At 42.8% G+C, this 26,608-nt stretch overlaps 1 protein-coding gene across 1 annotated transcript in view; it reads left to right on the top strand.

The window, feature by feature from the left end:
* The window catches only part of stxbp5l (syntaxin binding protein 5L), a gene marked incomplete at its 5' end in the record, with an annotated part of 221,406 nt that overhangs the window by 143,976 nt on the left and 50,822 nt on the right, over positions 1–26,608 (top strand). Inside the window, 4 exons of the mRNA XM_061722943.1 lie at positions 13,725–13,808; positions 23,760–23,883; positions 25,430–25,505; positions 25,847–26,001. Coding sequence (XP_061578927.1) covers positions 13,725–13,808; positions 23,760–23,883; positions 25,430–25,505; positions 25,847–26,001 — 439 coding nt within the window. The remainder of the gene's footprint in view (positions 1–13,724; positions 13,809–23,759; positions 23,884–25,429; positions 25,506–25,846; positions 26,002–26,608) is intronic.

Raw genomic sequence — 26,608 nt, 5'->3', positions numbered from 1 at the left:
CTGTTAACACAATCTCTTATCTTGAAAAACTGCAGAATGAAACCTGCTTTTTTGGTCCACTGCTCTGCTCATAGTTACACCTCTGTGAAAAACAGTTTTTTGATCACTTATCTCTTATTGCTTCTCTCATTTTCTTATTACTCCCTTTCTTTTCAGTACATTGCATGAAATAAAGGAGTGAGATACTAGATCTGTGAGTTTTAAAAGTTCTGTTTTTCTGACTCAAGCTTAGTCAAGTTGGCGGCAGAAGTGTCAGGTGGAGGTTGGTGTGGAAGTTTTTACATATTGATTTTCTAAATGGATTTTTCTGCCACTGTATGACTTCAGATTTGACAAGCTGTCAAAACAAAAAAGTGAAACATAAGTTTACAGCATCTTTTCACAAACTGCAGTAACACTGCTATTAGAATTAAGAGTACACGTTCTGTTATCATATTTCTGTTAGTTTTTTGTGAGCAAATTCATTGTTTTATCAGTTAAGTTATGGCCCCTTTAAGAGACAGGAGACGGGGCGTAGGTAGTGATGTCACACATCAACCAGGAAGTGAAAGCACATGGCAGCAAAAAGTTACTCCGGCTGCATGTTTCTATCTGCAGACATCTGCTTACATCTCATGCCATACGAAGCATCGTCGGTATGTAATGGTATCTTATGTCTTTATGTTCAATTATAGTGCGATATTTGTTGGTTAAAAGTTGTTTTGGGAAATTTAAGGACGTTATAATCTCCATGCATATTTTGTACGTAATATGGTTAGTTAATCATTGAATTTCAGTTACAGTGTGAAATGGTATGAGTGACCACACATTTAAACTCAAGCGGTTTTCTTTATTGATAGATAAAATGAATAAATAAGCAATAAATAGATAATTCATGAGTGAGTCAAAAAGGAAGCAATTTGATTTCTGATAAAAGCATATTTACAGTATGTTAAAAAGCATTTAAAAATATGTACTGTACAAGAAGTATATTTTTAAAATATAATTCTTTCTGTTTCAGTTTTACCCTTTTAAAGTCAATAAACCTGTGGACAAACTCATCACTGTCTTCAGAGTTTTGATGAACGGAAGGTGTTTATCTTACTGCCAAGTTATATTCTGAACATATATCGAGGGCGGCACAGTAAAACGACGGCTTCAGCGCAGAAGATAACGCAGTTTATGCTGGAAACAGAAAATGGAATCTAAAGAAGGCTCATTACGGACCAGATCCCACGCCTCACGTTCTTCAAAAAGGTCGAAGGCTTCTTCCACAGGGGCTGCCGCCGCCATGGCTCGTGCGAAAGCAGAAGCAGCCAAGGCAAGGCTACCTTATGCAAAGAAAGAAATGGCCTTAAAAGTAGAAAAAGCACAACTAGAAGCAACTATGGACATGTTATCGTTAGAGCAAGAAACAGCCGCAGCTGTGGCCGAAGCAGAAGTCTTAGAGGCAGCTGTCGACGATAGTGATGGAAGTAGCTCCAAGGTTTATTCAGACTGCATATCTGCTACCCCTCTTGACCCTATGGAGCGTACCAAAGAATATGTCGCTAAACATGCCGAAGAGAAAAACAGAGTACAGTTCGCACCAGCACTGCATCAGCCATCTCAAGATGAGAATAGACAGCTACAGGCAGAGCCAGCATCAGCACACCCTATCCGTACCTCACACTTCAAAACAGAGCGTAGTCAAGCCGACGCTGACCTTTCCTCTGCAACACCAAACCTAACGGTAACAGCTCAGCAGCTGCAGTTGACTCCAGATAATCGTCACTACTCAAGTAGTACGCAAAATGATGGTCACACACAGGGAGCAAACTATGGTCCTCCTCTTTCCTCCATGCCCAGCTACACACCTCAACATGCTCACCAAGACGAAGCAAACATGACTGACTTTGTCAGATATTTGGCTCGACGGGAGCTAGTCACGACAGGCTTGATCCAATTCAACGACCAACCATACAGCTACAAAGCGTGGAAGCGGTCCTTCAGCAATACGGTCAAAGGTCTAGATTTGACGTGCAGTGAGGAAATGGACTTGTTGGTCAAGTGGCTGGGGAAAGATTCAGCTGAGCACGCTAAAAGGATCAGAGCCGTCCACGTTAATTTCCCAGATAGAGGACTCCAAATGATATGGGATAGACTGGATACGTTTTATGGGGCTCCTGAAGTGATTGAAGATGCTCTTTTCCAACGTATCAATAGCTTTCCAAAAATCTCCAACAGGGATTATTTGAAACTTCACGAGTTAAGCGATCTCCTTATGGAACTGGAAGCTGCAAAGGAAGATGGAGATCTCCCAGCCCTTCAATACCTAGACACGGCACGGGGAATAAACCCTTTAGTCCAAAAGTTGCCTTTCAACCTACAGGAGAAGTGGCTTTGTCTAGGATCTAACTACAAACTGCAGTACCAAGTCTCATTCCCTCCCTTTAGATTTTTCGTCAACTTCGTCAAGCAACAAGCTATAACACGAAACGATCCAAGCTTCAAGTTAACTGGCCAAGCGGATGCCCCTTCAAAAGGAGACAAGACTACATGGAAACCAAGTAGACAAAGGGAAATCTCGGTGCACAAGACAGATGTGCTTCCTCCAGCTCTTCTTGCCTCTGACGGACGTGATTTTAGAGCTAACGATTCCGAGAGACAGTGCCCAATCCATAAAAAGCCTCATCCACTCCGGAAGTGCCGGGCTTTCCGCGAAAAGCCTTTAGAGGAACGTAAAGCATTCCTGAAGGAAAATGGGATTTGCTTTAAATGTTGCACATCCACACGACACATGGCTAAGGACTGCAAAGACACAACAACATGCTTCGAGTGTAAGAGTGAGAGACATATCTCTGCCCTCCATCCTGGACCAGCACCATGGACCCGAGAGCCGTTCCCCTCTACGGATAACGGCGGGGAGCAAGACTCTAATCCATCGTCAGAAGTCTCTACTAGCTGCACCAAGGTCTGCGGTGGTGATCAGAGTAACAAATCGTGCTCCAAGATTTGCCTCGTTAACATCCACCCTGTAGGCCAGCGCCATAGAGCTATGAAGGTCTATGCAATCATCGACGAGCATAGTAATAAATCTCTAGCTCGTTCCAAGTTCTTCGATGCCTTCAATGTTCAGGGTCCCACCTCTTCATATTCTCTCCGGACCTGCTCTGGAGTGATGGAGAGTACAGGGAGAAGAGCTTCAGGATTCCAAATTGAATCGATGGATGGAAAAGTTAGTCTCCCCTTACCAAGTGTCTTGGAATGCAACGACATCCCCAACAACAGAATGGAAATTCCTACGCCCAGTGCTGCATCCAACCATCGCCACCTCCAACCAGTGGCTCACCTTATCCCAGAGCTCGATCCGAGTGCTCCCATCATGCTTCTCCTCGGGCGAGACATCATTTCCATCCATAAGGTGCGCAAGCAGATCAATGGCCCACGTGATGCTCCCTATGCCCAGAAACTTGATCTGGGATGGGTGATAGTTGGAAATGTGTGCTTGGGAGGTGTTCACAAGCCTATCACAGTGAATACATTCTATACTAGCGCTACAGAACAAAAGCGCCCCTCCATCTTTGAGCCATGCCCAAACGTCTTCCGTGTGAAGGAGAATTACAACAATTTCCAATGTCCTGATCAGCCAAGAGCATACTCTACAGAGAAGCAAAATCGTAGTGAAAAGGTCGAGGATGTAGGCTGCACAGTGTTTCAGCAGACCAAGGATGACAACAAAGTGGCTCCATCCATCGACGATATCTCATTCCTGCAAATAATGGAACAAAGTTTAAAGAAGGACGAGAGCAACAGCTGGATAGCTCCATTGCCGTTCAAAACTCCAAGACCTCGTCTCCCAGACAACAAAGTCCAGGCCTTGAATCGACTGTCATCTCTGAGACGCAGTCTAGAGAGGAAGCCAGTGATGAAGGAGCACTTTTTCGCTTTCATGGAGAAGGTGTTCCAGAACAATCATGCTGAAGTGGCACCTCCACTTAAGAGAGACGAAGAACGATGGTATTTGCCATCCTTCGGCGTATATCATCCAAGAAAACCAGGGAACATCCGTGTAGTGTTCGACTCCAGCGCCCAGCACAACGGAGTGTCACTTAACAACGTTCTGTTAACCGGACCCGACCTTAACAATACCCTCCTTGGGGTTTTGATCAGATTCCGCAGGCAAGCTGTGGCCATAACGGCAGACATCCAGCAGATGTACCACTGCTTCCTCGTGAGAGAAGAAGACCGCAATTTCCTGAGGTTTTTGTGGTTTAGGGACAACAACCCACTTAAAGACATTGTGGAATACCGCATGAGGGTTCATGTTTTTGGGAATTGTCCCTCCCCGGCAGTAGCCATATACTGTCTAAGGCAGTCTGTACGTGATGCAGAGCCCGATGTCAAACAGTTTGTAAACCGCGACTTCTACGTGGACGACGGCTTGAAGTCTCTCCCTACCGTTGAAGCCGCGGTGGACCTGCTCAAGAGGACGCAAGACGTGTTGTCAGACTCCAACTTGCGTCTACACAAAATTGCCTCAAACAAAAGAGAAGTCATGGAAGCCTTCCCATCCCAGGACCATGCTAATGAATTCAAAGACCTGGACTTCGGCTCTGACGCACTTCCCATGCAGCGTAGTCTGGGTCTCAACTGGGACCTTATGTCAGATGCTTTTACCTTTAAAATTTCTGATGAGAACAAGCCTTTCACTCGTCGAGGCATCCTATCGACTGTGAACAGCATCTATGATCCCCTCGGATTCGTCTCCCCAGTGACCATACAAGGAAAAGCAATCCTGCGAGAGCTTACACAGGACAATGGTGATTGGGATTCACCCCTCCCTCAAGAGAAGGAAGAAATGTGGTTCAAATGGCGATCCTCATTGAAAGATCTAGCGAGTCTCCGGATTCCAAGACCCTACACAGACATCTCTCCTACAGAGGTGTCACGTAGAGAGCTAATTGTCTTTTGCGACGCATCTACAAAGGCAATTGCGGCCGTTGCCTACCTCAAACTGACAGACAGCAGCGGAGCCATCCATGTAGGGTTTGTCATGGGCAAGGCTAAGCTCACTCCCCTCCCTGAGCATACAGTCCCAAGACTTGAGCTTTGTGCTGCGGTGTTGGCAGTGGAGCTTGCTGAACTCATTTCTTCTGAAATCGACATGAGGTTGGATGACACTGTCTTTTACAGTGACAGCAAAGTAGTATTAGGCTACATCAGCAATGAGGTTAGACGTTTCTACGTCTATGTCAGTAATCGAGTGCTACGGATAAGGAGCTTCTCTCATCCCGAACAATGGCACTATGTGCCGACAGAGGTAAATCCTGCAGACATTGCCACAAGGTCTGTCACTGCTGCTCATCTCTCAGGCACTAGCTGGCTTTGCGGACCACCATTCCTGAAACACCCTCAGCAAACCCATCATGAGGAATGCAGCTTCGAGCTGGTGAACCCCTCTTTGGATGCAGAGATCCGCCCTCAGGTCTCCACAATGAAAACGACCATGTCGAGCAAACAACTAGGGTCTCAGCGCTTCTCCAAGGTTTCTAGCTGGAAGTCATTAACGCATGCCATTGCTCGCCTCACTCATATTGCTCGTCTCTTCCAGAAGAATACTGCAAATGAAGTCAGTGGCTGTAAAGGCTGGCATCACTGCCACACAGCAATTTCAGTCGAGGAACTCTTAAGGGCCAAAGGAACCATCATCCGTGCTGTGCAAGAGGAGACATACGCTGAAGAGTATGCCTGTTTAAGAAAGGGAGAAAATCTCCTCAAGGACAGTCCTCTCAAAGCCCTAGATCCCTTCATGGATGCTGATGGCCTCTTAAGAGTCGGGGGTCGTATCAGAGAAGCAGAACTCCAGTCAGAGGAGAAAACCCCCATCATCATCCCTGGCAAGCACCATATAGCAACCCTTCTGGTCAGGTATTACCACCAGAAAACGCAACATCAGGGACGACTTTTCACCGAAGGTGCCTTGCGAGCTGCTGGCTTCTGGATTGTCGGTGGCAAAAGGCGAGTGAGCAGTGTTATTTACAGCTGCGTCACATGCCGCAAACTTCGAGGCACACCTCAGACACAAAAGATGGCTGATCTTCCAGCAGACCGCCTTTCAACCGAACCTCCATTCACGAACGTTGGCCTGGATGTTTTTGGCCCATGGACTGTGTCCTCACGCCGGACTAGGGGAGGTTTTGCTCAGAGCAAACGATGGGCAGTGTTATTCACCTGTATGAGCGTAAGAGCTGTCCACATAGAAGTCATCGAGTCTCTAGATACGTCGAGCTTCATTAACGCCCTCAGGCGTTTTCTTGCCATCAGGGGCCCAGTGAAACTCATACGCTCTGATCGAGGAACCAACTTCGTCAGTGCATGCAAGGAGCTCAAGATTCCTTCCAATATTGACAACATCTCTGTCGAGAAGTTTTTGTTGGACCAAGGCTGCAAGTGGATATTCAATGCTCCCCATGCCTCTCACATGGGTGGTTCATGGGAAAGGATGATTGGAGTTGCAAGGAAAATCTTGGACTCAATGTTCCTGCAGCTTGGGATATCAAAGCTAACTCATGAAGCACTCTCCACACTGATGGCAGAGGTGGTCGCTATCATCAATGCCAGACCTCTCGTACCAGTGTCAACTGATCCAGACGACTCATTCATATTGACACCAGCAACCCTACTCACTCAGAAAGTGAGTCTGTCCTCTGCCCCAGTTGGTGACTGGGTCAAAGACCTCCACAAACAACAGTGGCGCCAAGTCCAGCATCTAGCTCAAACCTTCTGGGACAGGTGGAAAAAACAATATCTTTCTACACTTCAACCACGTAGGAAGTGGCAGGTTCCTCAGCCCGACCTTCAGCCTGGAAGCATCGTGCTTCTCAAAGACAACCAACTAAAAAGAAATGAATGGCCTTTGGGACTGATTACTCAAGTCTTCCCCAGCAAAGACTGCAGAGTACGCAAGGTGGAGATCAAGGTTTCCAGGAAAGAGGGGACTAAACTATTTTTGCGGCCTGTTACTGAGACAGTCTTGCTCCTAGCTCCTGAGATGAAGCCTTAATAACTTCTATGGACTGTTTGGTAGTGGCGGTTTAATCCCGCCAGACGGGGAGTGTTCTGTTATCATATTTCTGTTAGTTTTTTGTGAGCAAATTCATTGTTTTATCAGTTAAGTTATGGCCCCTTTAAGAGACAGGAGACGGGGCGTAGGTAGTGATGTCACACATCAACCAGGAAGTGAAAGCACATGGCAGCAAAAAGTTACTCCGGCTGCATGTTTCTATCTGCAGACATCTGCTTACATCTCATGCCATACGAAGCATCGTCGGTATGTAATGGTATCTTATGTCTTTATGTTCAATTATAGTGCGATATTTGTTGGTTAAAAGTTGTTTTGGGAAATTTAAGGACGTTATAATCTCCATGCATATTTTGTACGTAATATGGTTAGTTAATCATTGAATTTCAGTTACAGTGTGAAATGGTATGAGTGACCACACATTTAAACTCAAGCGGTTTTCTTTATTGATAGATAAAATGAATAAATAAGCAATAAATAGATAATTCATGAGTGAGTCAAAAAGGAAGCAATTTGATTTCTGATAAAAGCATATTTACAGTATGTTAAAAAGCATTTAAAAATATGTACTGTACAAGAAGTATATTTTTAAAATATAATTCTTTCTGTTTCAGTTTTACCCTTTTAAAGTCAATAAACCTGTGGACAAACTCATCACTGTCTTCAGAGTTTTGATGAACGGAAGGTGTTTATCTTACTGCCAAGTTATATTCTGAACATATATCGAGGGCGGCACAGTACATATGTTGCCTAACCTGATGCACCAGATGGTATGCCACCTACAAACTTCTGGAAAGATCTCATTCGGCACTGGTTGAAGAAAAAGAAACATTTAAAAAAAACAATTTGTACCTGATTGGATTACGGACAAAAGCATAATTTCTACCAAGTGAAGCTGTGATTCTTTCCTCATCGTCAAGTGAATATTTATCCTCCCATTCTGATCCAACAGATGTATTAGCATCACCTACACAGTACTTTGAAAGAGCCACACTTATTAACTGTAATTACAACTAAAAACTACTTACATCCTTCGGGATTGGAGCCAGACTTTTTTTGTAATTATTATGATCCATTTACCTCATTAAGTAAGATTTTCCTATCTTATCTAATTGAAGCATTACTTCCACAGTCTTAGTCTCCTTGGAGGTTCCTGTTCACCAAATGTTTCCCTTGATCTGTTACATTCCTGGGGTTGCTTAAGTTATGCACTATGTGCCAGCACACTGGAGTGCTATGGTGCATTTTGTGCAAAAACCCTGAAAACTGTCATACACCGTGTGCCATAGTCCCAGGACAATTTAGTGCTCAATTTAGCTGTAAATTCAAGGTCAGCTGTAATTTCAAGTTCAGCTGCACTGGTTGACATTGTGGAGAATTTCTACGCCAGAACTAAACTACTATGAGATTTTTGTGGGGCATAGCTGATCAATACTGGGCACCTGCCCCAGAAAAAAGGACCTTTTGACAGTGTTAACTTCACATTTAGGTGAGAAATTGTATGTTGGGTCTTTGATGTATTTGCGCCTTTTGCTTTAAATTAGTTTTCATCTGAGAAGGAAAAAAGACTATCCAAATTGAACATATCTACCATAGTTTTCAGTTTCCATTCGTACATTTCATTTTTTCTTTTTTTGCATTTTAATTACCCCGGTCATTCTTCACTTCAGTCAGCTTTTTACAGTTAGTGCAAACATTGGTGTGTGTGTGTGTGTTTATGCAGTTTAGTGAGTTGCGCTTCTTGTGTTTGCTTGGATTCAAACCTTTGTCTTGTTGATTATTCCTCACCAATTTTCTGTTTTCACTATCTGCATGTGTATATCATCCCTGTGTCTCATTATTATTTTTCAGATACATTTTGTATTGTATACGTTTTCCTGTAAAGTTTCATTTGATTTGTTTTGGCAATTCACCTGTTTGTGACTCCTGTTTTTTTGTCTGCCCTCCCATTATTCATTATTAACCTCAGAGGACTGTTGTCCTGTATTTCCCACTATCTGTCTATCACCACTGATTTCTTCTAGTACTGTCAACCACCACTATGTCTGGTTGGTTAAAGGGGACCTATTATGGCATCTAATACCTATTTTAAACAGGCCTTGAATGTCTTAAAAACAAACTTTTGATTGTTTTTGCTAAATAAATTAGACATTCAGCCTCTGAGCCAGGTCTTTATCTTCCCAGTTTATAACCTCCTTCTCTATGTGGGATTCTGAGTGGGCGGGAGGCTATGATAATGAGGAATGTGCTGATTGGCTGCCTGACGCAAATGACACGATACACCGCTACGAAAAAATGGCGGAAGCTCCGGCCGGCGGAGTTAGTTGTGGGCGTGGTTTCACGCATCGCTCCTGTCGTGACGTCACGACAGGAGCAGAATCTAAACGGCTCGTAGAAGTCACAGGACACTGGATGGCTCATCCGGGCGGCTGTACAGACACTGCAGAATTTTGTTGCTTTCCTCCTTCTCTGGCTTCGCAGGCTGAGGGGAGACCACTTTATATATGTTAAAGCAAGAAAAAACGTGTTTTTACTAATAGGTCCCCTTTAACTATCATTACTTTATCAATCTGGACCTGATAGTCCCACAGGATCTTAGCTCTTTTATTCTCCGCCACTCTTAGAGTTATCTCCTGCCTCGACTTTGAGACTTTCAATGCATACTCATACAGACAAATGCATACAGATGTTCCTGTCAACTATTCCAGCTGATTACACTGTTTGGACTTCCATGTATGCATTTAACATCCCACTATTATGTGCTGGATTGTCTCCAGACCGAAGTCTGCAGCTGGGGTCTTGTCTAGTGTGTCTAGTCTGGTCTCTATCCCTATTGTGCTCAAGGCCTGTTCTTTTGCTGCTGGGATTCATTTATCTGTGCTGTCATTAAGACCAGCCTTATGCAGCCACTGTTTGGACTTTTCAGTGTCAGCCACCAATATGATCTGTCAACGGTATATGCCGTATACTGGTGTAGCCAACTCGTGCTACCGGGGTCACCAGACAGGAATGAGGACACGTGGTTTAGTGGAGAAATGGTCGACTTTATTCGTCACCAGACACGTACACACATACACGCACAGCCGTCGTGTCCGAGTCTCCGGCAGCTCCGTGTCATCACCCTCACGAACACCTCCAGGACAATCATCCCACTACTTAAATACACAGGCAGGGAGGAGAGATTGATTGGACACACATGTGCCCAATAAGCTGATCCAACCCGCGCCACTTGTGCGCTACTCCCCCGCAGACCACGCCCAACCCTCCACCCTGTCACAACTGGCTTTTCTCGCCGTGATGGTTCTTTCTTTCCCTCCTCTTCCTCCTCAGCAGGATTTCTGCTGCCTGAGACATTCATCTACCAGTTCTTTGCCAGGGGCCATCTTACAAATGTGTCTCTGTATCTTTGGTGTTTCATCCTGGATGGGTGCTTTGATGCTTACTAATCCCCAACCTTCCTCCTTCTGCTTCATGTAGTGTCATTGCGTTGGATTTGGGATGAAGTCTTCAATAGGTCATGAGGAGTTTCCTTGTCTTGAAATCAGTGCCTTCCATCTCTTCCGGTGGTCAGTTAACTATACCAGTGCGGTACCTGATTGCTGGCAGGGCATATGTGTTGATGGCACAGACTTTCTTCTTTTCAATCAGCTGGGTCATCAGGATCTGCTTTACTCTTTTCAAGTACTGTACAAGTGACTACAGGCTGACTACAAGGTAATTGTAGCTGTCTTGAACATCTGATATGTTGCCCTCTGGTTGTGATAATTTTGTGATAATTGTCCCCTCTTTAATTCCATTCATGAAAATGTATCCTGATGAGGTAGATCAGTAAGTCGATGTTTCGCTCATTCTTGGCTTACACCTTTGTTGTGCAAAAGATTGCTGGTTCAGGTATTAGAGAGTTATTAATAATTGTCTTACGATAGTTATTAATAATGAAGATGACTTATCAAAATGAATGATCAAAATAATTAAATCAAAACAGGGCACCACCTGACTTATCAGGAAATAATAACGAAACAGCACAATCAGTCTCAATGTAGCTGTTATTCTACTGTATGTGTGCCAGCCTGTTGCCAGGGCTGGCGCTATAGAGTAACAGTGAAGGAAGGAGTCTGAGCACAGGCCTTTGCAACCAGCAAATGTAACAAATATGGGCAAAATAAACAGCACAATCAGTCTCAATGTAGCTGTTATTCTACTGTATGTGTGCCAGCCTGTTGCCAGGGCTGGCGCTATAGAGTAACAGTGAAGGAAGGAGTCTGAGCACAGGCCTTTGCAACCAGCAAATGTAACAAATATGGGCAAAATAAACAAAAACAACTTCTCTCATTTAAATGAATCAGAATTTGTTTACACAAGTGTTAAAAGATAATCAAACAACACTTAGGATAAATTCCAATGCCTAAACTACACGTAAACAACAACTAACTAAACATTAAACACAAACTTCTGATTATGTACGTGTGTGTCAGTGCATGTGTGTGTGTGTCAGTGTGTGTGTGTGTGTGTATATCAGGGCAATGTCATGTAACGTGGATCAAAAGGAAAATGGCGGATGTCACGTTACATGGACGAAGTCACGTGGTGACTTTGCACGCTTTTCAAAACTGCAGGGGGAGGTTTCTTCTGCCCAGTGGTAACTGGAAGTATTGGAGGCATGATGGCCGGGATACTAACTTGTCTGTGTGGTTTAGTAAGGAGGGAAGGAAAACTGCGGGATCTCTTACCACCGGTACCTTTATCGTTCTGCTGTTTCCTACTCAGGAGCCAGTGAGCGGAGCAAAATCCATTACACTTCCTCTAAGCTTTTAACGGGGTAACAGGAGCACGAAACGCTTCAGTAGTGAGGGAACATGTCATATGGGTCCACCTACACGCGCCCCTAATACTATTATAACACAAACGTAACAACCATCATTCCGCTTGGGAGACTGTGTACACAGTAGCCTTATAAACAAAACAAAACAACAGCAACCACACTCAATGCTAATTGCTTTAAACTAACTCTGCCCAGACACAAGCCTCTTACTTTGAGCTGTTCTGGAGGTAGTCGACGGTGTCCTGGTGGTTGTGGATATCTTGGTTCTGGATATCTGCTATGTAACAACCAGTGGAGGGCTCTTCACGTCAGCAGAGGGGCCCTGCTGTAAATCGGGGTCACTGAACAATGCATGGTCCGCGAGTCACTTTCACACTACCTAAGGGCAATAAATTGCAAAGCCTGCTGGGCTTTGGAGTCATTCCTTAATTTCTTTTGTTTCAATGTGTCAACGTTAAGACAACGTGGTCTTAAAATCGGGGCTGATCTCAGAGTTAGTCCTAAGAGCTATGCCTCAAAGTTGAAATCCAGGCTTCCCATGTTCACATAGGACTGTGCCCCAACTTGATTGTCATCATTGTAGAGGATGTGACTGATAATTGCCCCACTTCAGAACCAGGACCCATAGCCAGTCTTTGTGATGAAGTGGCTGAAAGGGTTCAGGTCCACGCAAAACAGCAGTGGGGACAAAATATCTTCTTGGTATATATGTTCCAGTTGATGATAACTTATCCAATTTGCTTTGAGTTGGCCTGTAGTGTTGTTGTTGGCAGTCCAATGAGTTCTTAAAGCTCTCAGTACCCTGTTGATGTTATGCAGCTCCAAGCATCCCAGTATCTTTGAGTATGGCTTTGAGTCTTAGGCTACGTAGTATTGTCCCCCAAAAATGTGTTTTTGCAACTTGGGATGTATGCAAGTACTTTCAACTTGCTAGACAAACATGTGAAGCATCATATTTATTTCTGCAAACACCACATACTATGTGATGTCATGTTTTCCCCTGCGCATGTGTGTCCCTTTAGGGCTATGTAACATTCACACTTCAGTGTGATGAAAGATGAAATCAGGGCCCCAATTTGAGGAGACTTATCTCTTTTTGTTGAAATTTGTACAGCTTATGAGCCTGCTCCTACTCCACACCTAAAGGAAGCCTGGGAGGAAAATCTTGGCATTACAATCAGTGACGATGATGGGATACCTACATTCCCGCCATCCACAGCTGTTTGATAAACTATAAACATCAACTTATTCAATTCAAAGTAACCGATAGATTCCACTATTCCTGCACTAAACTACACTCCCTTTATCCCGCTGTTTCTCCAATTTCTCCAATTTCTCCAAAATGAGCAGCAGAGCCTCTCCACGTTTCATGGCTGTGATATCAATCCAGAACCATACACTCCTATACTGGGTGGGTCCAGACACCTCTCAACTCTAACTCATCTTCAGCAAAATACAATACAATATAGCATGACTATTACAAAAAGAAACATCTTAACTCTGTGGAAAAATGAAAATGTTCCATCTTTCAAGACCTGAGAACATTTTATACTATTTTTGTTTCTATTTGGGGGAGGGGGTGGGTATTTCATTAGCATTTTAATTAATTTGTGTTAATTTCTGTTTACCCTATTTGTATGTACACTGTTTCTATAACTGAAATTGTATAAATATAATATTTGAAAAAGAAAAAATTATAATGTGAATGATCATGCAAAGAAACCAATTTTGATTAAAAAAAATCAGATATGAGCATGAATCCTGTGAACGTAGCCTTAGGCTTTTGTATGGTTGGACAGTGTGCAGACTGTTTTGCCTTATACCATTTCTTTTTTCTTTTTTCTCCTTTTCTCTCCTCAGTTGCTTGTAGGGTTTGAAAATGGAACCATTGTACAGTGGGACCTTCGAGCTAAGAAAGCTGACTTCAGAATCCACTACGATGAGGTGAAGTCTAATCCTTCCATTTTAACCCCCAAGAATGAAATAACTGTCAGATGTAAAGGATTTTGTTTATGAAAACATGAAAACATGATTGGGGTCATTTTCATTATTTTTTTCAATTTTATCTAATTTAATTTTTAATGTTTTGGTTAGGGATGCCCCGATGCCGATACCAGTATCGGTATCGGGGCCGATACTGCTCTCATATACTCGTACTCGCAAAAATTCTCCGATACCACACACCGATACCACTTCATTGTTGTTGTAGTTACTGGTTAGTGACTCTAGGGGGAGATGTGGACCGCGGCTCCCCGGGTGAGTGCAGCCTGGAGGCGGAGCAGCCGCCGAGCCGCCGCTGCTCAGCCAGCTGTTCCATGTTTCAGTAAATTCTATCTTCCTTAATTATACAAACTGGACGGTTGAGTATTACCCATACTCACAGGGAACTTTATTAAACACCCCACGTAACTCACAGTGCAACATAAACAATCCCATTGTTACATTCCGGTTAGCCGCGTTAGCCGGTTAGCCGGGCCGACAGCCCGCATTCCTGTCTTGCTTTTGTCGTCGTCCCTTATTTTGAAATATGCCCACACTGCTGACATCCCTCTTGCATTAATTGTCATGGTCTTGCCTGAAACAGCGCTGCCAGTCTCACCCATGGGCACCACTCTCCTCCCACCACCACGCACCACGCCGGCTAACCGGACTGTAAGAATGGGATTGTTTATGTTGTTCTTCTTCTTCTCTGTTTTATTGGCGGATTGCAACCAACTTTAAGGTGCATACCGCCACCTACTGTAGAAGAGTGTGTAACATCATTTCATTTAGCCTGTTTTTTAAATTCTATTTGATTGTTTATGTTGTTTCACACGGACGGCTTCAGGTGAAGCACCGCACATGCGCAGTTGATGTACCTGCGACGAGATAGCGCGGAGGAAAACCTGAGTTTTGTTTAAAATTGAATTTCTGTTGCAAATAAAACCTGTCTTCCAATTCATTGCATTTTTCATTGCATTTTTAGCCTTGTTATTTTTGTAGTAGAAGTATCGGATCGGTACTCGGTATCGGCGAGTACATAAATTAAAATACTCGTACTCGTACTCCGTGTGAAAAAAATTGGTTTCGGGCATCCCTAGTTTTGGTCTACTATACAAACCTGGCAACACTGAGAGTGGGGAAGAACACAATTCTTCCAAAACCTTACAATAAAGATGGAAGTCCTGAGTAATCATGTTTTTTTATCCACGGTTTTAACCTGTTCACCCCTAGGGATTTTGGAGGTGAATTTGGCCTGAACAGGCCTATCCAAATTAAATCAACAATATCTTCACAATTATATGGACAATATGCATAATCTTGGTCTCAGTGGATAGCTAAGACCTCACAGCATACATTTCCAGTCTCAGAAAAATTGTGAATGTTCACATGCCTGAGCAAATCGTGATAAACCAAAGAAAACAAATGAACTTTTATTCTGGTCTAAACATTTTTTAGTTTGCACAGTGGAAAACACTATGATAGAAATTTATATAATTATAGACACCACTGCCTGGATTCAGCAACTCCTTGACTTCCCCCCGACGGCAGCAGCTGTATGCACCAGTACCAGTTCATGTGTTAAAAAGTTACTCAACTACTGTCAGGGTATTTTCTTTCAACTTTTTCTCAAACGAGAAGCCCTAAAGCCAATATGTCAAAACTCCAAATATGTTTTGTATTTGATTTACAACAATTTAAAAATTCATATGCAACACTGAGGGCGCCCCCAACATGAGCTACACCCGCAACAAAATGCAACAGAACGCAACAGAATGCAACAGAACGCAAGATCCATTTTCTCCACTCCAACGTAGTGGGTATCATATGAAACTATAAAGCTCCACTTTCAGATGATACCAAACATAATCGTTTCTGGGCCGACCACTTCATGCCAATCTCAGAACAAACCGAAAGCCATAATTCACATTTCACAGCCAGCACACAATACGTCCGCAAATCCCAAAGCCATTCCCACCAAAAGCAGTATATTTAATTTCCTTACTGTTTCGTTGTCAGTTTCAGTCTATCCATACAATTCTTCTTTTTTTTTTTCGTTTCCTGATTTTTTTCGCCATTTTATCACCCAGTGCATTTTATCACCCAGTGCTCTACCTAAGTGACAGTCCTGGGCATTGCTCCCCTCTTCCCCTCTTCTCCGGCCGGACGTAGCGCATGGAAGGATCAAGTTATTCCGGCCAGATCCTCCCCACCCCATCTGGCGCCCCGGCTGGCCAGAGAGGGCATGTATAGCCCAGGACTGTGTGCATGTTTTTGTGAGGGTAGCTCACATTGCTACCCAAGGGAACATGGGGAGAACATGCAAACTCCACACAGAAAGGCCCTTCACCAACCCCACCCATGGTGTGGGCACTGAAGTCATGGGGGAACTAACACGCACTTCAGCGCCCACAGCGTTCCCGGCGGGAATCGAACTGTTATTGTGAAGACGAGGTGACCCGTTCCCCCCTCAGGGAACTAAAGGCTGATTTATGGTTCCGCGTTACACCAACACAGAGCCTATGGCGTAGGGTACGCGTCGATTTAACGCAGAACCGTAATTCAGGCTTTAAGATCACAGGGAGTCGTTTACACCGTGTCATAAATGCATGCAAGTGTCCGACTATCGCGTCAGGCTGCGTGACATCGGACGCTCTCTGTCCACACTAAAACCATTAAACTCGCGGCCAGTTAGGACAGTCCAATACAAAAAAAATAAAGCAATGGAATTTATTTTGTCGCTGACGCTCGCTCGCATCGCATGGGACACGCTTTAATAGTGTAGGGAGCCGGCTGCTCTTCTAACCCAGAGCGAGGCTATGTGCCCTCCCCTGCTACACATCATTCAGGCAGCCAATCAGCACAGTGCCTCATTATCATAGCCCCCCCGCCCCTCAGAATCCCTCATAGAGAAGAAGGGTAGAAGCGGTAAAACTAGAGACATGGCCCAGAGGCTGAATTTCTAATTTATGAACAAGCTTTTGATTGTTTTTAAGACATTCAAGGCCTGTTTAAAATATACATTAAATGCCATAATAGGTCTCCTTTAATGTCTGGTTCACAAGTGCATCAGCGATGCGCTCCAAGTTTCTGTTGATGTCAGCAAGCGACTGTGAAGGTGAAGTGATTCAGAGTCGACCTCACCGGCAGGTGAGGACAGTATCACCCACGATGGAGCACACGCGCTTGTCAAATGGCATGAGATTTTGCCCAGCTGATCCACCACTTGTCCTGGCCACGCTTTTCCGGTGTGTAGCGGCTCTATGCTTCACGTCAACCTTCATGTCCGACCACTTCTTTTTTTATCTCCGGAGTGGTGGGGTTTGAACCCACCGCATTGACAGCTTCTGCCACATGCTCCCACTCACTTTTTTTCCTCTTACTTGACACGCCAGAGGACAGACAACCCAATGGAACAGCCTTCCTGGCCTCCACCTCCGACAATAGTGTCTCCAGCTCACAGTCACTGTGTTTTCTCTTTTTGGTGCTTGCTTTCGCAATTTCCATCATTCACTTGGTCGTTTTCCAATGACTATTCATACTATTACTATTACTATAATATTCAATATAATCTACTTGAGGGACGAGACAGGGTGGAGTGTTGTGCTCCCGCCCATGACACGTTGATTATGATGTACAAAGAAACGTGCGTGGATTTGGGCGTAAGCAGTTTTGAGAATCAGATTTTTCGTACGCAATATTTCCATGCAAGGATTCACGACGAAATCCACGCACTATTTGTACATGAGGCCCCTGATCTCCTCTGGTGTTCATCTCTCTTCCTCAACTTCTTCCTCCAGCCTTCCTCTCCTGCTGTCCTCCTCACTTCCTCGTCTTCCACCGTTTAGCCTGTGTGGGTCCTCTGGTGCCTTTCCGGTGTGGGTCCTGTGATTAAATGGTGAGCTACATAAAAAGTGTCAAATAGGTGGCAATTCCATACTGTGTCAGTTGTTATTAGGACCCGAGCACTGAGGGTGCAAGAACCCTATTGAAACTGAGGGAAATCTTTATTATTGGGGCCCGAGCACTGACGAAAAGCCCTATTGTATCTGTAGGAAATGTTTTTTTTTTCTCATTTTTGTTTTTATCCTTGTTTTTTTTCCGATGAAATGAGGGCCTTTTGCTCCCCTAAACGTGCCCCAAAAGTCACCAAATTTTGCACGCAAGCCAGGCCTGGCGAAAAATGTGATATTTAATGGTTTGCATTAATGCGCGTGGCCTAATGGCTCAACAGCGCAATACACAATACGGTTTGACGTACATGCACGAAAATTGGTACACACCTGTATCATGTCGCAACTTAAAGAAAAGTCTCCCAGCGCCATGGCCGAAACCGAACAGGAAGTCGGACATTTTTAATCAATCGTGTAATTTTGGCGCAATTTATGCCATTTCTTCGGCCGTTAATGCGGCCCGAACCGTAACGTGCACCCAGGTGTGTCATCAAAATGTGCGTCTAGATCCTGCGACGATGGGCATTACTTTTCTCAGTCAAAAGCGTTACCGTGGCGACGATAGACGCCAAAAAGCGCGCCCCCCCTTCATCTGGTTGGTCCATATTTGATAGTTCCTACTTTCTGCCATAACTTTTGAATGGTTTGATATAGAGAGTCATGGGTGGTGTCATCTGACATGGTTTTAAGTCCTTGACTTTTATTGGTGAAAATTGCACATGCGAGGGCCCGTTCATCGCTGCTTGCAGCTTTAATTATTATTATTACTTTTCTCGTTTTTCGCAATTTTGAGACCTTTAACATATTGGAAAAGTAGCCAATTTTCACTGAAAAATTTTCCCCCTAGTAAAATCTTTTTTTCATCATGAATTCATGAATGGGCATGGCAAAATCTCTCAATAGCGTCCCCTGATGCTGGATGTGGGATTGCGTATAACCTACATGCACGAAAATCAGTATGGCGATTCTGCTCTTTAATACGAGAAAAAAAGTCTCCTGGGACCCTACTCTAAAATGTGCAAGAAGTCTACAATTTTGGGTGAAACATCCAAAAATGGCACACGTAGTGATTTTGCATACATCGGAATGTGCGATACTCCTCCAAGATAAATTGTCCGGTGTGTTTTGAAATATGCAAGCTTACTTTAAAGCCTTGCTGACATCATCAAATGTAAACTTATCAAAATCTTTTGCATAAGTTAAACAGTGTCGGCTTGGCAGGGCTGCAAATATGCATGTTTTTCAGTTTTGCAAAATAGTAAAGTTTGTGGGATCGTTGACTGTGAAGAAAAAATCTGCCTATTTTCCTGGTCTGGACAGATCAATACATTGATATTAAAAGAGCATGAGGCTCCTTTTAAGAAATTAGACTCTCTAGCGCCACCCTTCGCCACGACGGCCGTCGGGGGTACTGCAGCCAACAGCGAAGCCGGCACGGGAGAACGGGGAGAACGTGCATGCAGCGTCATGTGACATCACATCCGCCGCCCAGCGCGGGAAATTCGGAGTCCGAATTGCAGCACATTTTGCAGCACACAGCCTGTTCAAGGCAACGGAAAGATACACTAGAGGGCTCATTCTTTTTGGTTTGGAACGCTTCATCTGACATTATCACTAGAAAACTTAAAACGTATACTAATTTTTTTCATAAATCCTGCCTGAATCCTGCCTCATGCTCCTTTAAGTAATGGTTTTATCGCCTCCTGCTGGAAACATGGACATTTTCATACCTAAAAAGTAGAACCACATTTTGCTTGTGTTATGCAATGGAATTTGACAAACTAGTCCGAGACAATTTGTCTCCTAACTTTCTCCTTTGGTCAGCTCGCTTGAAACACATTGACGACAAAAAGTTATTGAAAACTTTTCCATTAGTCGAAAGTTCTGGTCGTGGTGACCAATAGAAAATGGCTAACATTTTGATAGCTCATCACTTAAACCAAACTGTCTCAAACTCAGTGGACACTTTTGCAGGAAAATATGTATGTATGTTTGCAGTCCAATGCCTGAACACATCTGCAATGTAAAAACCACTGACAGATGTAGTGCCACCTTCTGGCAGCAGAGAATTACTTTTTTTGAACAATGTAACCTGTTTTCAGTGGGTAGAGCCGATCCACACCAAACCTGTCCAGGTAGTATGAAAACCCATATGGGATGACATCAAAGTGAGAACCGTAACCCTCTCATTAACGCTGTCGCCATGACAGGACGGTGAAGTTTGATGTCTTGCCAAAGATCTATAATTTGCCATAAAATCAACACAGAGTATCCAATCACCCCCAAAAGTGAGCTATTTAATAAGGTTTTCATCCTGAACACATGGATATAACTATATTGGCTGAATTCCGTAGCGCCACCTTTTGGTTGGGTATATATTTTTCATTACATTATGTGCTCTATTTACAGATTGGTTCATCCAATCAAAATTAAATCTGTATATATTACTGTCACAAGGGTCCTTATCGACTGTATCGGCTATTGTGGTCATAACTTTTACCGTAGCCACCATCCTTCACAATTAAATGAGAAGTGTGAATGTCTTAAATATGATGAAGTGAGGAAGCTGAGGCAGAAATCAAGTTAGCCCTTGTGTGGGCATTTATTACAAGCACAGTGCACAGACGACTGACAACCACTCTTCACCACCCCGATTGAGCTGTTATATACCCATACACACACACATACACATCACTTGGCCAAGAGTATTTACATAATATACAACATGATCTTCCTTACTATAACTCTTTACTATATATTGGCCTACATCTGATCTCTGTGTGGATTCATGAACACAATTTGCAGACAATTATCCAGCCAAACTCCCTTCTTGCTTCCTATACTTGGTTTGATCCAGGAAGTATAAATAGCTCTGACCAGCCTCAGAACACTCTTTTGTCAGAGGACACAGGTAATTACTTTAATCCATTCACACTTTGCAAACATGTTAGCAGTGCTCAGAGTACCACCAAACAACTGGGATTGCGAGCAGGGATCTCTGGTGTGAAGTTTGGTTAGTGTGACATTCCTTATTTGGAAATGGGGGGAGGGGAACCAGTGAAATAATCTCAACACATCAGTCTGGTGGATATGAAGGCATGAATGAGCTTTTTCAAGTCAGCTCTGGACATCCGATCTCTGACTCTGGAGATCAGTTTGAGATGATTAAAAAAATCTTAACTACAGTCTTGATGTGGCTGCTAAAGATCAGGTTTGAGTCAACTAAAATGTACTAACTAAAAAAGATTCTGAACCTTGGATTTAGTCTTGAGCTCTCTGGATTAAAGTTCACTTAATTGTTAACTTTAGTTATCATTCATTCTTTTGGCCGTGTTTTGGCCAAAGCAACCCATCCTGTTGATGTCAATGATATACATCCGAAAGGTTATTTATAGTGAATAGTTTTTTACTATTGTGGAGTAAAATAATTAGAGGGGGAGATAAGGGGAGAGGAGGGGGCACGCCACGCTTTTCCACCAGTACCTACTCAGCAGGATTTTTCTTTGTCTGACCTGCAACGGGCATCGGACATGCTCTATGAAGTCCATCACATCAGGGGCTTTGCCGTAGATCTGTCGTGTTCTTGCTTGGACTGGTGATGCATTTCCTATTAATTTCAGTATGATGTCTTCAACTGGGCGGAAACACACATCCTTACTGCCAAGCTTTGGTTGAACCTTTGCTGTTGGGGATGTAGAAACTCCACTTTCATATCTTGATGCCCAATATCCACAGCAATGGTCTTGGCCAGCCACTAGTGGTAATCATATACTACTGCTAACCGGTCTCCATGATTAAAGGGAAAGTTCGGTTTTTTACAACCTGGACCTTATTTCTGGCATTTTTTATGGTCGTATACTCACCCAGGCAAGTTTGGTGTCATTTGGAGTCCTTCGGAAGATATTAGGGGGTTTTTTGCGAGCCGCTTCTCCATATAACGGTAGTGAACGGGGCACAGCGGGACACAGACGATGCAGCGTCTAAATAACACATTATTGCAGCGAAACTCGTTCATTTATTTTATGAATCACTAGATCTGCTTCCAGGACCTGTTGTCTACATCCGGGGCTGTGTGTGTAACAAATAAATTAGTTTGTAAACAAGACCTCTGAACTCATGACGTCATCTCTGTGCGCGCATCGCAGACACAGCTCCGTGTACAGCTGGAGTTCGCTACTGTTAGTTTACTGTTAGTTATTTGAAACATGTCTGAATATTTGTCAAATTCTGAGGTTGTGGACGACAACTTTGAATATGATGGACGTCCTTACCGTTTTGAGCCAGAGTATACGGCTGAAGAGCTCAATGAACGGAGGACAGAGTGCGCGCACAGAGATGACGTCATGAGTTCAGAGGTCTTGTTTACAAACGGATTTATTTGTTACACACACAGCCCCGGATGTAGACAACAGGTCCCGGAAGCAGATCTAGTGATTCATAAAAGAAATGAACGAGTTTCGCGGCAATCATGTGTTATTTAGACGCTGCATCGTCTGTGTCCCGCTGTGCCCCATTCACTACCGTTATATGGAGAAGCGGCTCGCAAAAAACCCCCTAATATCTTCCGAAGGACTCCAAATGACACCAAACTTGCCTGGGTGAGTATACGACCATAAAAAATGCCAGAAATAAGGTCCAGGTTGTAAAAAAACGAACTTTCCCTTTAAGAGCACTAACAGTTATTACTGTCATTGTACCCTCACGACCTTTCAGAGGTTCATCATCCCACTCTTTCATCACATCTTTCATCTCCACCATCCGTTCAACTCCTTTTTCCATATCCTTCATTAACATGACCAAAGGTCTTTTCTTTCTTGCTGTCCTTGTCTCACTCTGCTGTTCCTCTGCATAGCCATGGAAATTGTAGCTAGCTGGGCTGAAGCACTGGTAAACCACAATCTCACTGCAAAAATAGGATAGTTGTCTGTGGTAGATCATGTTCCCATGTGTAATGACCTGGTGTATTTGTCTTGTTGAGGGAACCTGCTTGAGAGGTTGCTTGAGAAGTGTATCATATCTTTGCATGTCTTCCCCTGAAATGTGCTAAAATGGAACACTGTTTGAGACCTTTTCAAAGACGTAATTTCCTCTCAGGACCAGGTTATCAGCTGTTCTTTTCACTGTTCCACCAATTCCATCTGGTGCAACCTTACAATGGAAAATAAGTTCCATGTTGCTCTTTCAAACCCAAGTGTAGGTGGGATGCTAGACAGAAGAAAACATTTTTTTCTTGTTTTTATACTGTTTACTCAGACAAAAAGTGTGCGATGCCTGTGGATATTTATTCTTGATATCTTTTAGGACTAGATCCATGTGTGTCCAGATTGCTGCAGCATCCTGTCTCTTCGACTCTGAAATTGTGCAAACCCCTGCCTTTCCACTTTTAATGTAATACATTTGAGGATGCAGAGTTATCTGTGATAGATTTTGTCCAAAATAGCAGGGCTGAACTTTGGGCTGAACTTCAATCTGATATATTCATCTCCATGATTCTGAAAGTGAATATGGATAATTGCTGTACTTTCATCACAGGTGTCAATTGTGTTTCTGTTTACTTTTGATTAGTTTTTATTTTATTTATTCATTTCTGAGTTATTGCTCATAGTTTGATTAGCCCTGAAAGACTGCCACAGTGTTGGACAAGCTTAATGTTGATGTGGATTCCATTAACTGTGTTTTCCTCTACTTTCTCCAACTGTTTCCACTGAATTGATCTTGGGTTCGAATTGTATCTTTGTTAAGGCAGACCCCACTTGCTGGAGAGCAGCAAACTAATTGAAAAGTCTCCTCCAGTTTGTTTGACTTCACAACACCAGATGATCTAAGGACATCTAGCATTAAGCTTGCATTTTCATGCATTTGACAAAGACATGTCCTCCGATCGGATGCTTCAGATTATATATATAATCTATATATATTATGTATATAATGTATATATATATATATTTCTCTTTTGGTGTAGGCCATCCATTCAGTCAGCTGGCATCATGAAGGGAAGCAGTTCATGTGCAGTCACTCAGATGGCAGCCTAACGTTATGGAACCCCAAAAACACCACCAAGCCATTCCAGGTCACCTTCCCTCATGGTGAGACATGCACTCATAACACACTTTAATCCTCAACCAAGTCTACTACGTCACAGTGCAAAATAGCAAAATAATTTTACTGTTGAATAATGTTTTTGCAATATTCAACCCCACTCCACAACATACGCAATATTTATGCTGTACAATATCTGAACTATCTTCTATTCTACTGTGCGGTATATGAATTATCTCCTACTTTGCAATATGAACCCAATATTTCTAAGAAAATTTTGACGTCACAATTACAGACAACCTGTTATGTAGCATGTCTGCACCATTCATCATTAGTCCTATATCCATCAGCTCTAGATTCCCACAGAACCCAAATATCCCAAAGAAAAAGCTTTAATGAAATACATACAATTTGAAAAAACTGTAAATTATCGCAGAAATGTTTTTACGCTTTCACAAATGTTTTTCATATGTGTTGATAGTCGTGTTTAGTGCAAAGGTGCCTTGAAAACTCTTTTTAAGCATGTACGGCATCACTGGATGTGAGATGGTTAATCCCAAACCTTTAAAGTCTAGTTGCCATTTGTTTTTGGCCACATGTATATGATGTGGTTGCAGGTCAACCCCACTTAATCATTACACATTACTGCATTACATAAGGGCTTCTCCTTTGAATAATGATATGTATGATCTTCTGCTGCCTTCCTCTTCTGTTGACTATTTTCACAACTGTGGGAAAAGGCTGTCGCAATAATATGTCCTAAACTAAAGATGTTTTCATCCATCTTCTCTGAAGTTGAGATCTTTTTTTCTTTGAGAAGAAGAGTTGGAGGAAGAGATATGAAGCTTTACAGAGATACAGAGAGAGAGAACTTAGAGAGTTATGCTCATAAAAAAAAAAAACATAGTTCAATGAAAACACCCCCCCCCCCCCCCCACCCCAATTTCAGAATTGTCACTTTTGTTTTGCAAAAAAATGTAATGGATATTGTTGCAGAGTGAATGTTAGATCACTGCTTGGAGAGAGGGCTGTGCCCCAGAACCTTTGTTAGGTGTTTTGCATGCCCCGCCTCAATTTAAAGGGAACACCTGTGTGTTACAAACACGGTACCAGACGTTCTGTGTGTCTTATTGATTCCATGGTTTGTTGTGAGGCAGTAGTATACTGCGAGAAGCGGCACAAACAGTTTGGTGCAGAGAAACCTCCACAAACTCGCTACCATATGATGTCAAAAAACAATCAACAAAATAAACTCAAACAATAACATTTTAAGTGCTAAATCATGATTAAAATGATGATTCACAACTTATGTGGCAGCTCAGATGTCTGTGTCACTGCAGTACATTTCCATCTATAGTGTGAGTTTTGTGATGTTGGAGCAAAATTACCCCCTTTTGTAGGCTAGTTTAGGCTTAATGTTGTGTTGGATGATAATGTAATGCTTTAAATTTTCTTACAATGACCTGAGGACTTTGTAAAATTGTCTCGTTCAAACCAAAGACATGAATCATTTTTGTACCAAAACATGTGATCACTAGCTTCAATGAAACTGAAAGTTTGCAATCCATTGTCATTCTCTTTGTTCTAATTTAGGAAAGTTACAGAAGGATGGACGAAAGGAGTCATGTAAACCCATACTCAAAGTAGAGTATAAGACCTCAAGAAACAGGTGTGTGTTCAACAAGTCCTGACTGTTTGATTTTAGTGACTTGATTATATCTTATATACTATAATTATTATTATATATTATATATATATATATATATATATATATATATATATATATATATATATATAATATATATATATATATATCTTGATAAACACAGTATGTATGATTCAGTACTTTAGTGAAAAGTCAAATGTGGAAAGTCAGTGTGATTCTTTTCAGTTTTGTAATTTGACTGTTATATTCACTGTTCGTGTGTTTTTAGTGTGTTATTTGACATGATAATTCTAACCACTAGGATTGGAAAAAATTCACTCCAAATATGTTTCCCTCCACAACAGTGAGCCTTTTGTTATCTTCTCTGGGGGCCTTTCGTATGACAAGCCAGGACGGCGGCCAACATTAACCATCATGCATGGCAAAGCTATCACCGTTCTGGAGATGGACTATCCTATTGTAGAGTTCTTGGTGCTCTGTGAAACTCCTTACATCAATGGTGTGTGCAGAAAAACCTTTTGGGACATTTTTATTTAATAAAATTAAATAAAAATCCAAAGCGATACAGAGAGATTGGATCTGCAGGTACTAGGGCTTTTGCAGTTTTCAGTATAGCAGCTCTATAAATCTACTTCACACTGCCTACTCCACCCCAAACATTTAATATCTCCTATGTTATTAAGATTATGCTACACTGATTCCATAGTATTTACAATGACTTCAGCTCTCACTGAAATGCAAGAATTAGTAGACGTAAGAGACATATAGAGGATTATGGTGTTTGAGTGTGTGATGGGGGCGTTTCCCACGGGAGTAGGTGTGTGTGCGTGCGTAAAGGTGCGCTCTCATCAGGTGGTCTAGATGAGAGAGAGAGAGAGAGAGAGAGAGAGAGAGAGAGAGAGAGAGAGAGAGAGAGAGAGAGAGAGAGAGAGAGAGAGAGAGAGAGAGTCAGGGTTGGCAGCCGTAATTTTTGTTGACCGCTTTTGTCATTTTTTATTTTTTATTCACTTATTCATCACCCTTTTGTTATCAGTTAAATACGCTGGTTTCTGTTCCTACCATATACCCACTTTGTTGCGCTGTGATAGCCTGATGTTTTTTATACA

The sequence above is a fragment of the Cololabis saira genome, chromosome 6 (assembly GCF_033807715.1).
Source record: "Cololabis saira isolate AMF1-May2022 chromosome 6, fColSai1.1, whole genome shotgun sequence".
NCBI classification, from domain to species: Eukaryota; Metazoa; Chordata; class Actinopteri; order Beloniformes; family Belonidae; genus Cololabis; species Cololabis saira.
Note: the sequence above shows the minus strand (reverse complement) of the source record. Positions and strands in the feature narration are given on the sequence as shown.